Genomic DNA, 14,615 nt, shown 5'->3' with positions numbered 1-14,615 from the left:
AGGTTTCCTGACTTAGAAACATGTTTGACTTTTTCTGTGAATCAAGAATCCAATACTTCTGTGTTGAATTTTCTTCCCATTTAATTCTTGCATAGACTTATTTCTAGGCACTTAGAGTAGGGTAGGTTCGTTAGTTGAGGCTAGTAAATGTAAAGCTGCATACTACTAGTTTTTAATTATTAAAATCCAAAGCTCTCAGTAGAGGGAAATTACAGCTGTAGAACCAATGATTTCCTGTACATGTGGATTAAGACAAATAAAAATTAATTGGAAATCTAGGGCTCACCATGATTCAAATACTTCCTAAACTTACATAAAAATCTAAACACTTCAGTAGTAGCTCCTGTAACTCCAACAGTATCCTTGCCTACTTTGTTTTCATCATTTTCATTCCAAAAGCCCTAATTCACTGTCCACTGCAGTCAACCGCTTTGGAGAAGGTATCCTGTTTCTTACTTTTGGTAAGCCTTACTGATCAGTGGCATGAATGCTTTCGTTTCCCAGAACATAATACATCCCTTGTCATGCTGAAGCACCCACTGTGTACCAGGACTATTTCAAGTAGTTTAGCATGCATTATACTAATCAGTTGCTGACTTACAGGTAGAACTTATGTGCAGTGGACTTCTTCACTGGGACATTTTTGTCCATCATGTTAAAATAATAGTATTGGGTAGTTTGTTGTAACATCTGTCTATGACAGCAAAAATATACAAATGTTTTGTACAAAAAAATGGGGAAAAATCAGTCTTATTGTTGCTTTATCATCACATCAAGCTAACTTATATTTAAGGATAAACTTCTGTGAATTCATATGCAGCCTCTTCTGTTAATCATATATTTTCTCTTTCTGGTTACTGTCAACTGAACTTCTGAAAACATCAAAGTGCTTGAAGCTCATAACATCTACTCTTTTCTATTTACAGGTTTTTATAATAAATTCTTCAAATATATTCTTTCTTGAACCTGCAAATGAAATTAAAGCTCTGCTGGATGAACACACTGATATGTGTAAACGCATTCTTAATATCTACCGCCACATGGTAGTCCAAGTGACTATGGACAAGAAGACATGGTAAAATGCTAATGCTTTTATCTTAGATTATTAATTCACAAGATAAATATGAAAATTTACTTATTAGTAAATGCATTAGAGTGGTATTGACTATGTGAACCAGTTTTTCTAAATCAGAAAATACAGGGACTTTAATATGGCACAGACGACTTACCACAGGGGAAGAGGTTATCTGCTCTGTTAAAGCTAGTAGTAAGCACCTAGTTAGTTTGAGGCAGCTTAGCCCTCAGTGGAAAAAGTAGTAAACTAGGATATATGGACTACTATTAAGGAGCTACTGATGACTTTTTTTCCAGGGTGTTTTGCTCATGTGTCAAAGTGCTAAATATGAAAACATACATGAAGCTTCACAGCCTATTTAAAATATATATAAAAAGTCCTCAGATAAGCATGGATAACTATTATAATCAGATGTGGGTTGCTCTTGATCTCTAATTGTGTACAGGAATATGTGACTGTTTAACTGTTTTATTCCTTTCCAGTTCTTAAGGTGCCTAGCAGGTACAAGGGACCCACTTTCAAATTCATTTATATTATTTCCCCGTCTCCTTTAAATAGCTATCTCTAATGAGGTAGTATACTGCCACTGTTCTTCATTGGAAGGAAGCAGTAGCAAGGGGATTTCAAATGGCTGGTTTACTCCATTTTCACTTGACTTGCATTCAATCTGTCACTAGTATTTCCTGAACTCTGGGTAAGTAGAGCTGGCGTTACATGTCATATCAAGCTTGTCTCTTCTTGAGAGGAAATAAGGACTTCAGTTCAAGGCTAACCACTGGGAAATTTGGGAGTAATAATAGAAAACATATTCCAGCAGATTAGTACTTTCTTCCTCAGTTTCATATTGCTGTAAAGAAGTGACTCAAGACTGTGATGGGAAAGATTGTGCCACACAAAATAAGTGATGAAGTATGTTAATGATAATGTAACATTGCCAAAATCTGTCATTGGTACAAAAAAAAAAGACCCCAAACCAAAAAACCCCTCAGTTTGGAAATATAATTAAAACTTTGCCTGTAATTTCAGGCCGTTGAAGGTGATAGTACATGAATAACCTGGCAAATGTTAGATGGCGACAGGGGTTCCTCACTCTTAAGTGTGAAAAGAAGGTTGGAGTAATTTCTTTTGCAAGAACCAAGTTAGGCTGTTTGTAATCAGTATGTCCTATTCGGAATGTGTTTGAGCAAATCAAACTCAGTTGTTATCTTTAAAAGTATCCTGGTATATACATAAGTATAACAAAATAACTCCAAGTTTAATATTGTTTTGCAGGGAACAGATGCTACTTGTGCTGCTCAGGGTTACTGAATCTGTGCTGAAAATACCACCCCAAACTTTCTTGCAGTATCAAGGAAGAAAAAACTCCACTTTAGCAGGAAGACTTGCAGGACCCCTTTTCCAGGCAATTAAACATAAATTCACTTTAATTAATTCAGCTTAATTTTGACCAAGAGATTAGATGCAACAACCACTCTTGGCTGATCTTTCATCTTAAATCATTGATCATGTTACCCAGATAATGTGAATGGTGTGGGTTAAAGAACTAGATACATTTGTTACTTTCTGTCCTATATTTAATGGTTTGACAATTGTTTTTGGAGTATTGTGAAATTTAAAAATTCCCGTCCTGTAGTTGAGTTGGGATAACTGGCAATGTGTGAAGTTTTTGTCTACTTCCATTGCAAAATTAGCTCAAGTCAGTACAAAATCTCCTGTGCCATCCATGCCTAATCAACTGATTTTTTAATTCCTTACAGTAAGCTCTAGCAGATCGTTTCAAAGTGTATAGCTGCAGAGTGCTATTGTAGTGGCTTCTCTGTAGTAGGATCTGTAAAGTCTCTAGATTCTTTAGTAGGACAAAAAAAGGATACACAAGATATGAATGTGATGATAACTAATTGAGAACAGTATTACAAAACTCTTTGGCAACACTTGTAAGATACCAAAGATATGTTATGTTAACATAACACTTGATAATTCATGAAAAGTCTGTGTGTACTGGTGAGGAAAAGAATGTCAGGACTACACAGAAATTTCTGTGGCAGTTGGAAGCTTCTTTTTAAGCAGTAACATTTGAATATTGTCATCTTATGTTCAGAACTCAACTTTTTGCATTTTATTCTTTTAGACTCTTATAGTAGCTTGGATCAAAGCGAATCTAAATGTATACATCTCTCGAGAACTTTGGGATGACTTGCTGTCTGTAATGTCATCGCTGACATATTGGGAAGAGCTGGCCACTGAGTGGTCGCTGACAATGGAAACACTAACAAAAGTGTTAGCTAGAAACTTGTATAGCCTGGACCTCAGTGACTTGCCATTGGATAAATTAAGTGAGCAGAAGCAGAAAAAACACAAAGGCAAAGGTAAGACAACACTGTATACACATCATTTGAATTTAAGCTGAGGTAGTGAGAGGTTGGTCGCAGCAGAATTTTGGTCTAGCCTTTTTAGTACACCTAGTTAGGCATCTCTATCACCTGAAATAACCCAGTTTAATTAAGATAAGGCTGCTTTTTAGAACTACCACAAAATCTCCACATAAAGGTCCAGTCCTGCAAATAGCCAGGCACATATGGAATGTAGTTCTTAAAGGTGTGTTGGATTTAACCTAAAGTGTTACACTCTACTGAGTTACGCCTTTCTCCTTTTATCAAAGCAATTAAATAGTTGAGTCCCAATTATAACTTCTTGAAAGTAACAAAAATTACATGTCTGGTAAAAATCAGCTAGCTGGCAAGTGGCTATTGCAAGCACAATTGGAATATTGATCCTGAAATCCAATGAATGTTGTTTAAAGGTGAAATGTAAGATGAACATAGTTTTGTTTGGGTTCTAATTCACCACTAAGCCATGGTGAAGACAAATTTTGTCAAAGGGACCTTGTTGGACTATTTCTGAGAAAGGATACTTTTAATAGTCCATATGAATGGTACTGGTTTTTAAACTGATTTCTAAACAATGCAGGTAATACTCTGTAGGACCCAATAGGTGGATACCTGCTTATAATGGTATGGTTCTGGAATTGTTAAGGGACAGGAAGTCTGTCCTCCTTGATGGAGAGCTGGATTGTGAGTTGCAAAACCTGGATTCTCTTCCTAGATCAGATACTTTCTGCATGTGACCATAAGCAATCACTTCTTTGTTTCCACTTCTGTAAAACATGGATAATGAGACTGTTCTCCTTTAAAAAGTGCTTTGAGGTCTAATAGTGAGATGCAGGATTATATTTCGGGTGAGTAATAAGGAAAAAAAAGTGTAATTTTTAGACTACTTTTTAATCTCTCTGTGTTTTAACTGATGTGGTTCTCCAGTCAAACCTGAGGGAATGTACTTCCTACAGTATCCTAAGGTGAGAAGTAATCTGTGTGGATGTACATTTCCTGCTCTTAAAGAGAATGTTCCTGTAGGCTGTTTTTTGTTAAAAGCATTTCACACACTTCCAAATTTCTCGTCTTGGGGAAGAGCATTATCCACACTTTCGTTTTGTTCTTCTGGTGTGTGACAACTGGACAAAAATACATTTCTCTGTAGCTGACCCTGAGAGGTTGTTCCAGACCATGCATTTTTGTTTTGCTATGCTATTCAGCTTTCTTCTTTTCTTGCAAAAGACAGTTTAAAAAAAAAAATAGTAGTCTGATACAAGGCAAGAATGTTTATAGTTATTTGAATATAGGCTTAAAAACCATTTTGAATCATCTGTATAACCCATACAGAGCTACATGAGAAGAGTTTATGTTAGTCTTCAGTAATAGTGTCCAGAGAAAGCCTCCATTGTTAAATGTGAGTTACAGAGTTAACTCCAGCTTTGGAAGTACTAAATAATGTAGAAATTTTGCCAGATTTCTTTGGCCCTGTTCATTTGCTAGTAATAACAAACATGTTGTACTAAGGCTTACTTTCCAAGATGATGCCCTTTTAATGACTGTAATTGTTTACCAAGTGTAATTTTGGATGAGTTCAATGTGGACAAAGAAATGCATTGCAAATATTCTTTAGGTCACTCTTTTTTTTACATAGAGTTGTTTTTTATAGCTCCTCATATGAGCTTTATTTACTTCAATATAAATGTCAAATCTGAATTTGTTCCATCTTTTCTTAATCTTAGTATAGTATTTTTTTGTGAATTTCCAAAGAGCCTTGTTCTCAGAGCCCATCATCCCATTTTTTTTGTGTTTGTATTTGGTATTAAAGTATTTTATCATCTTTATTTCATGTCCCTCAAATGTCACAAAATTATTTGGAAAAACCCCCACAACATTAACGGTCTATAATGTATGATTTTGTGTGTCTTGTCTAATAGGGAAGAGTAAAGGAAAAGTTTCTACAGTTAAACATTTTTATCAGGCTACAACCTTTGTAAACCCAATTTTCTTATGGTTTTGCACTTGATTGGTCAGAAAAGAAAATCATAATAGTTTAACAGCACCAACACTTCTGAAAAAGTTTGAGTATCCCTATCAGTGTTAATGCTGGCCGAGTGGGTTTATATATTTAAAAAACAGTAATGAGCTGTTTAGCTTTTAAAATCAAGCTTGTTTTTTGATAACATAATTTATTCTATCCAACTTTAAAACTCTCTGAAAAAGCACAATTAAAAATATCTGGAAATCAGAATAGAAATGAATAGATTTGCAATTCTATTTTTGCAGGAGTTGGGCATGAATTTCCAAAATCTTCCGTTGATAAGTCCTTTTCTAGAGGCTGGAGCCGTGATCAGCCTGGGCAAGCACCAATGAGACAACGCAGTGCTACAACCACTGGCTCTCCAGGAACAGAAAAGGCAAGAAGCATAGTACGGCAGAAAACAGTTGGTACGTACCTCTAAAAGCTGATATAAGTGACATCTGAGAAAGGGTAAGGAATTAATAACTGGCTTTTGTAGCAATGTGGCTAACTTCTTTCCATGAAAGTATACTCTAATAATGTTATATGGGTAAATTTTGCAGCCTTATCTGCTTTAGGGTACCTGAACAGCTTGTGGTTACTAGCATTACGGTTACTGCAAATGAAAGTAATGCAGTTGATGTACTCATTTTTAGTGAGTTTCATCACATGCTTAAGCTAGATTGGAAAAATAATACTGTTATATATATATGAAAGAGAAAAAACCCAGAATGGTTTGAGCAACGGTATGGATAGGTGGGTAATAGAAGGCTTTTTAAGTGTGTGTTTTCATAAACTGTGCACAAAATAGGTTGAGTGTTTTTGAACTGTGAAAACAAAAAGCGTGAGAAATATGTACATATCTGCATAGTTTATAAAATGTGTTGTCTTTTACTATACCCTGAATCTCACCTTAATGAAAGGTTGGCACATATGTGTGCAATTCTCCATTTCTGAAGTCATCTATTTCTCAGCTTCGTTACTTGCAGGTACTCCTTCCTGTGTTAGAAATGAGTGATGCTAAACAGTGCTTTAGGTGGATTGCTCAAAAGAAGACTTATGTTCGTATGATTTTGTTTAGAATATCTTAACATGAACTGGATTACAAATTTCTTTGCTGTCTCATCTTGATGATCTCAGTGCTATCCCTTATGTGAAGGAAAATAAGCTGCTTTTACTTTTTTATTTAAAAGAAGAACCTCTTAAAGAATATAACTTCCTGGTTTTTTTACTACTTCTGTTGTAGTAGTGACTTCGGTCATTGTGTGTTGTTGCTTCACTGATACTTCCTGGAAGCAGGTACATTCTGACAAGATTTTAGAAACCAGGGAGGCATATTGGCGATTAAATATATAATTCTGTTATCTTTCTAGAAATTAACGTTTTCTTTCTCTTTCCAAAAATATTTGCAATTATTTTTTTAAGTCACAGAGGTTATTTAGCCAAAGTTCTTATTCGAATATTCTTCAAAATTGTCAATTTTAAAAATTTGTTTTCTCATAAGGCTTTTGTTAGTGTGGGAAAGTTAATTGTTCTATAAGCAGTACAGACACGTGAGAAAATGAAGTCACTACTCCAAAATTTCTTGTCTTTTTCACGCATTCAAATGCTACATGGTGTTTCCTGTATCTCATGCTGACAGCACCTAGTTTGACTAAGTTTTTCTTATGGATCACAGATACTTTAAATGTAATTTCTGCTTCTCTGTAGATAGTAAATGATAAAATGTTGTTGTGTTTTTGTTTTAAATCTTAATTGTCTTAACAAGGTAAAGCTCATGTTAAAATTTCTCCTTCCCAAATTGTTAATATTTCAGATATTCTGTCAGAAGGTTATGTTGTTTGGTCAATTTATTAATGGCTTTGTTTTGCTGCTATTTGAAAGATGGCTATTTATATGATGTTAGTCCTAAAATGACTGAAATTTATCCTAATCAAGCTATATATTGACCTGGTTAGCAGGAAACTAATCTGATTTTAGTTTCACTGTACTTTAGCTTCCATGGTTTTGTTCCTTTCCTCCAATTATCTTACATATTTGATATTAATAAGCTAAGTTTGTATTACTGTAACCAGTTAAAATTTCAGCTCTAGTCATATTGTAGAATGCCATCTGTGGACAAGCATCACAACATTGGTAGGAAGGTTTTAAAAGACGAAAAGCCCAAAAAGAGTTGCCAGAGGTGGAATCCCAAACCCTTCAGTTTTTTAAAATGTTAATGAAGAATATGTTACAAAAGCATATATCTTAACTGTCTGCGAACAGTTGTTTGTTATTGTCTCTCAGGTCTGCTCAGAGAGCTTTCGGATGCTTCTGAATCTGTGCCAGTTAACACAGGGTCACATAATTAAAAAACTGGTTTATAGTCACAATAAGTAAAATTTTCTATAGAGTATTTTGCTGGTCAGATCATCTCCTTCAGTTTGACATTAGCTCCACAAGCTAAGTCTGGAATTGAGTCAGACCTCAGATATGTTGCATGATATCTGATATATAGTATATTTCCTTTGATTGTGAGTAACACACTCTTTATATCTGAGTAGGGGGGATGTGCATGTTGAATATTTTATGGTAAGAAAAAGCTGGGGTTTCTTTTTCATCTGTTTTATGTTGTACACATTTTGTGTACATCTGTACACCTCTATTTTTTGAGCCATCCTCATGCCAGCACACATCTATTGCTGCACTGAATTTGTGTGTGTGTGTTCCCCAAATAAAAATCACAGCTTTTTTGATATGCAGTGTGTACATTTTTAGCCTGAACTTATGTAAAGTAATTTTTGGAAGAGGGCCTTTAAACATGAAATGCATATGGGTTGAAAAATCTATAGGGCTAGACACAGAATTTGTGGCATAGTCGGAAGATTCTAGTCCTATAAAAATATCAGATTGGAAGGAATTTACTAATCTATTGTTCTGCTTTTGTCTATAAACAACAGTGGAAGGTTATAAACTGTTAAGTATCTAGTCCACATTCTGGTATTAAGCCTGCCTCTACTTAACTACTTAACTGAATGTGACACATCTTATTTAAATAATAATTCACTGATGTCACATTTTCCTTTTACAACATCTCAAAGTTAATTTCAGTAATAATACACTGCAAATATTCCTTCAAAAGTTTCTGTAAATTTTCCACCTTCCAAACTGTAAACAAGTTGTGCCCATTCCCCGCCACCCCCCCTTGCTAGTATCAGTGTAATATGGTGGAAAAGATCCAGCCAAATTACAAAGGACACTTTGTGTTAAGATTTGACAACAACACAGTATCCAGTCTCAAAAGCTTGGTTTATTTAGAATTGTAGCACCATTTGGGTTGGAAAAGAGCCTCAAGATTTACCGTGTAGCTTGTTATTTTTTCTCTTGCCTATGTTCACTTTAAGATGTACGATGATCAGTGTAATGCATCTAACTATCACTGTATCCTGAATTTTGTCTCTTAAACAAAGAGATTTTAAGGCCTTACACATAATTGCCTTTTTTTTAAAGATTGGTTTGTGTCTTATAAACTAAGTTTAATAGAGAATGGCTTCTTAAAATGTATGTTTTTCTGAATTGTTTTTTCAAACCATGTTAAAACTCCGCTTAAGTTGTCCTACATTTGTCAAGTGTGTTCTCTGCTCTATGTACATTGACCTACCCAGGTTATCTGCATGTTGCTGGTAGGGACAATTCTTTACCTGATTTAGAAGTGTGATGTGCTCAACTTTCACTGCACTCCATTCATGTACTTCTGATTCCCATACAGATCAGGAGCACTAAGATTCTAAGTCAAGATTCTATGTTGCTTTGAAAATATATATAGAAAAGTTTAAAGACTGGTGAAATATTGAATTGACAATATTTATGTAAGATACACCAAAGTTTCCATAAAAGAAGTTTATGAGCAACTATTTTAAAACAAATTACCAAATTTGCAACAGTTTGAAAAGGAAGCTGCTTGAAACAATGTATATTACTTTTTGAAGAACTTCAAGTGTACTTTGAGATTGAATGCAGTATCCGTTCTTGCTCTGTCTTGCTTTGACAAAGGAAAACAAATGTCATAAAGATTAATTATAACCTTGATCCTGGTGCCACAATTCTTATGTAAGTTTTCTATTCTATAGGGCTGTTGGCAGGAGATGAGATATGAAAAGGTGAATTAGGATCAGTTTAGCAAGATTTACCCAGTATCGATTAAAAGCCAGACCCTACAGATAAGACACAGTTTAATGCTTTTTGTTGTCAAACCATTTCACTCCAGTCACTTCATTTTTAATGTGGTCATTTTCTCCTTATGGTTTTGAAACTTTTGGAGAATCTTGAATTCGAGAGTATGGGTATGTGTAAAGTTCAGAGTTACTTTTTCAGGAGTAAACCAAAGAAACTAGAAAAATGCAAATGTAGTTTAAGTTGCTTTTTCTGTTTAAAAAAAAAAAATCAATTTCTGAGTGCTTGTGGAGTGGCTTTAACTTTGATTTTTCAACCCCTGATGCAATGGGAAAAAAAGTATTAATTAGTTTCTTGATTTTTTTTTTTAATGCAAAGTCTCTGTAATCGTCATAATAAAGGCATTGTGCTGCTTTACATAAAAGTTAAAAACTCAAAATGTCTTATGTGTCCACTGATTTTTTTCTTTCTTACAGCTCTGCCAATATCTGCCGTGCTGAAATGTTTTAATTTTTGGATTTTCTTCCTTTTTATCTTTGTTTTCTCTGTTGCTGCTTTTTCTGTGACACAAGCCTTTCATTATAGTCACTCTTCTTTTTTCCTTCCCCACTTCTTTCTTTTCCTTTTTAAAGCCATGAGAAGCCGATCCATTGGTGAATGTGCTCTGCCATCGGCCTATATACGCAGTGCTAAAAGTGCTCCTGTTCTGATCCATACTTCCAAACCCTTCTTGCCTGATATTGTTCTCACTCCCCTTTCTGATGAGCTTTCAGGTAGTGCCACCTCTGCTAATTTCTGCACCCCCTTTATCACTTTTTTAAACCTTCTGCTTTCAAATTCTGCTAAATCATTAAATTCTTCAAAGTAAAAATACTTGGGGGATGGGGGGAGAGGGGAAGAGATTAAGAATGAATAATTTGAGTTATGTAAAGTACCATGCTATTTTGCAATTCATTCTGGAACTGTTGGAAGTTAGTGCTGTGCCAATGTTTACTACCATAAAAGTAAAAATTAGAGAAATCTCTTGCTTTCTCAATTTATAGGTACCAGTAGTATAGCATCTGTCTACCAGAGAGTACAACTATTCTAAAGTTGTTATTTGCAATGAGTGAGGGAGGAAAAGGAAGAACATAATTTTATTTTGACTTGCCATTTACATCTTTCTACTTAAACTTTTAAACGCGGTGTCATAGATGCTGTGTGGACAACCGTGATAATGATACACTTTAGCTCCCATGAAAAAAGAATGCCTGAAGTGTACGGTATCATATAATATGCTTTACAGTATGCCTGGTTTTCATTCATTTATAAAAAGATAGCAAAATCTATACTGTTTGGAATTATGAAGTCTTGTGTTTTGGTGTTGTTTTCCAAGTGATCCATTTTTTACAGAGTTGTAGTGTCCCTCAACATTATGTTTGGTCCAGCAGGACAGTTGGCTAGAAGTTTGACACGAGCTTTCTTTGGATAATTTTCTTTGAACAAATAGCTTCAGCAATTAGAATTAGCACAGATTTTAAAAACGCATGCATAAAAGTTTACAGAAAATATTTTGGGTTTGTTTTCTTTATTTCCAGTGCTCCAGCTGTTATATAGGTGTAAATTAGTAGCATTTAAGGCTGACGATCATATTATGCCTTTGTCTAATGAGTGAAAAAAAAAGAAAGCACAGTGGGAGGACAATATATACAGTCAAAACTGTGTACAAATATAAGGACTTAACAGCAGTAAGTTTTTAATGGGAGTTATGTTCTTCCTTTTTTCTTCTCTGTCTCTTGTGCTTGCCTTTGTTACCCAAGAAGTATCAAGAACTATATTTTCATAATTGTATTTTGATGTGTGTCCAAAATTAAGTCGTCTTGTTGTGAAACAGAAACATGGTGCCTTAGATGTCAATCCAAAAACATAAATGGAGAATCAGGAAAGTTCAAGGAACCCACTCTAGAGATACCAGACTTTCACAGCGGAAGATTATGAGCTATTTGAATGCAAATAAGTGCAAAGGATATCTCTTCAAAGGTATAAATTATTAGAACTAAGAAGATAGGGTTTTTATAGGAACGGTACATGAACAACCTATTAGGAAATAGATTTACCTGGTCATAACATTGTTGGAAGTAGTCAATTCTTAATGAAGAACTCAAGAGCACCTGCAGAAGGGAATGAGCTTTCACAGTGAACTACCATTTTGTCATATAGTCACTGAAACTTAATTATCCGGTCTTGAAGAAGGCGAAAGCACTTTCGCAGTCAATTTTGTAATCCATGTTTCTGAAAAGTCCTGGCTTGCATCTTTCTTCTATTGTGTCTCAAACCTGATGGCTCTCTTGCTATTATCCTTTCTGTTGATACTCATCCAACACAAAAACTGCACAAACGGTGTTATTCTTAAAAGTGAAATAATTTTACAGACCTTTGCACTTCTAATATGGAAGAAGTCCTAGGCACCTCCTGGTTTTGGTGTTTCCTCCAACAGGTGGGTGTTGAAACAGCTTCATGATGTGCCCAAGAGTCTTGAACATTGCCAGAAAACTAAAAAGCTCTAGTGAAGAAAAAGCAAGCCATTAGGGTGTTGATGGTGAAGTAGCAGAGTAAAGGAAAAACTATCCACCAGAGCAGAGTGCGCTTTGCTCTTTTAATTTTCTGCAATTTTTCATTGCTGTCTTTCCATTCCTTTTTTTTTTTTAAACATGGAGCTTTATAATTTTCCTTGGCTTTTCTTCTAGCAGTAAATATATTCTTTTCTGAAAGCCTTCTGTGTCCAGATGTACAGCATGTGATTTGAGAAGTAATCAAATTGTTTCTATCGTAAGTGTGCTTCAGGTAATGAACTATGTTTAGCTTGCTGTGACAGCCCTTCCTCTTATTTCATGATTATATGAATATCCCTGTAATCCAAACTGACTTTCAGACCCAACACAACTCAAAGGAGAGGATATTTCAGGTGATTCCAAAAGAATTGGATGCCCTAATTTTAAGTTCCCTGAAGTAGTTTTCAGCTCCTTTCTAGCTATTAAACTCCTCATTGAAAGATTGACTTACTGAACACTGGTGAATCTTGACAGGTAGTCCAAAAGAAAGCATTTATGCCAAAACCTTTACCTTATGTACAGTACAGTATATTAATTTTCGAGAGGAAGGCAGAACACCCCACTGTAATTTGTTATTTATTGAGACATCATGTTTCTGCTTGAAGATCAGTCAGTCGGTTAACAAAATTTATTGCAAAAGTTCAATATTGACATTGTCATCTAGCATCATAGAGGATGCTTTTCCTAAGATTGTAATTCTTTCATGTAGTTTTGAAGTTATGCTGTATTTCCGTGTGCAGAATATTTGCAACTTTTCAAATAGGATCCAGAAAGTGGTGGTGGAGATTAGTGCTTTAAGATGTTTAGTTAGTAAAGTGATTTGGTATAGCTCAATTGTTGCAAATCTGCAATATTTCTAAAAAGAACTTTTCTTTTAACCTGTTAGAATCATAGGAAATCCAGTCTTACACATTTACAGGAGAGCTAGCAAAAACTAATGATTCATTTCTGCTCCTATTCAGGATTTTCAAGTACAACACTGCTTGTGAAAAAAAGTGTTGGTGAGGTATAGGCAAGATTCATGGAAGCAGTAAGCCACATTGGCAGTCTAATGAATTGCAGGTGGGAGATTTTTACTTATGCACTGGGACTATAAGAATCAAAAGAAGTATTAACATGAAAGGGAGATGTATATTATGCCTTACAACCTTGCTCGCTAATCAGTAAGTAATCATCAAGATGAGATATAAAGAAATCATAATTGTAATGTCAGTATGGCTGTAATTATTCTTTAGTCCCAGAAGCTCACAGAATGCGTTCTTACAGAAGAATCGAAATGAAAGTTGAGAAGCAAAACGTGTTACTTTTATCCACTTTCTGAGCTAACTGTCCATGATGAAATATAATCCTGTCCCAACGTTATATGGGAATCTTCTGCTTGCACTCATGCTGTCTTGCCATAATGTGTGTCTCCATGAGTTCGTATTTTAGCATATCATTCTCCCACTTGATGCTGAAAAAATATCTTTTATTTCTGTCTTCTAGCAGAAAAAGGAGAGGTGACTTTCAGGAAAGTTGTGATCGGGTGAGATTGGCTAGAATTACCAATTGCAATCCCTTCCTCGCTGTAATATATTAGGAACAGGGCCAGTGCTTCTTCTAAGTATGTGCAGTATGTCAGATACACAGCCTTCTGGTGCACAATGGCAATGTAGTTAGTGAAAACTCCTTAGAAAACTGATGGTGTCCCAATTTGACTGTATACCTCTCTGCAAGGGTGAGCCCTGGTTGTGAAGGAGCCGTTCGGGTTTTTAAACATTGTATTTTCAGTGCTGATGTTGCAATAACAGTATATTTTTTTCATTTCCTCCTCTGTTCTGCAAAAAAGAAATCTATATTGGCACAAGCACTACACGTTTGTTTGAAAACGTTTGTGTACTTGTATGTGCTAGTTGTGCATACGTAGCCACCTAAAATTAATACTGGATCAACATTGAAATAAATCTAGCTGAATTTATTTCAATGTGTGGAGCTGCTTGGCATGCATTTGGAGTTCTCCATCCAGTAATTTTTAACATCCTAGAAAATCATGATCACTGTGTGCATGCACAGTATGCAATGCTGAGGCTGCTGCTTTAGATAAGCTTGAGTTTATAAAAGGTATGAAAGATGCATATTGAGGGCTCAAGATGAGATTGGTATATCGTAGTTACAGGTATTAATCTCGTATATAACATCATACATATTTTTGACTGAATCATATGGTCCTTTCTTTGCAGCTGTAAGAAATAGCTTTGAGACTATATAAGCATAACCTGTGTTAATCTTTGCCTAAGTCAGCAGGGGGTTTGAAACGGCCGTTCCAAGTAGAGAGAGACACCATTCATTCCAGAGACTGTTAATTCATATAGTTAGTAATAAGTTGAACGATGATGAGAAATTTGTTGCTTATCAAAGGTGAAGAGAGAGGA

At 35.2% G+C, this 14,615-nt stretch overlaps 1 protein-coding gene across 8 annotated transcripts in view; it reads left to right on the top strand.

The window, feature by feature from the left end:
* Positions 1-14,615, top strand: part of RALGAPA1 (Ral GTPase activating protein catalytic subunit alpha 1) — a 134,990-nt gene that overhangs the window by 32,559 nt on the left and 87,816 nt on the right. For 5 of the 8 annotated variants that reach the window (XM_075103371.1, XM_075103370.1, XM_075103366.1 and 2 more), the window contains exons 13-17: positions 927-1,075; positions 2,348-2,477; positions 3,204-3,441; positions 5,728-5,889; positions 10,246-10,386. In XM_075103371.1, coding sequence (XP_074959472.1) covers positions 927-1,075; positions 2,348-2,477; positions 3,204-3,441; positions 5,728-5,889; positions 10,246-10,386 — 820 coding nt within the window. The remainder of the gene's footprint in view (positions 1-926; positions 1,076-2,347; positions 2,478-3,203; positions 3,442-5,727; positions 5,890-10,245; positions 10,387-14,615) is intronic. The other 3 variants (XM_075103373.1, XM_075103372.1, XM_075103367.1) reach the window with 1 other exon arrangement.

Source organism: Phalacrocorax aristotelis, chromosome 9, assembly GCF_949628215.1.
Source record: "Phalacrocorax aristotelis chromosome 9, bGulAri2.1, whole genome shotgun sequence".
NCBI classification, from domain to species: Eukaryota; Metazoa; Chordata; class Aves; order Suliformes; family Phalacrocoracidae; genus Phalacrocorax; species Phalacrocorax aristotelis.
The sequence above is the reverse complement of the archived record's forward strand: the minus strand, read 5'-3'. Positions and strand labels throughout refer to the sequence as shown.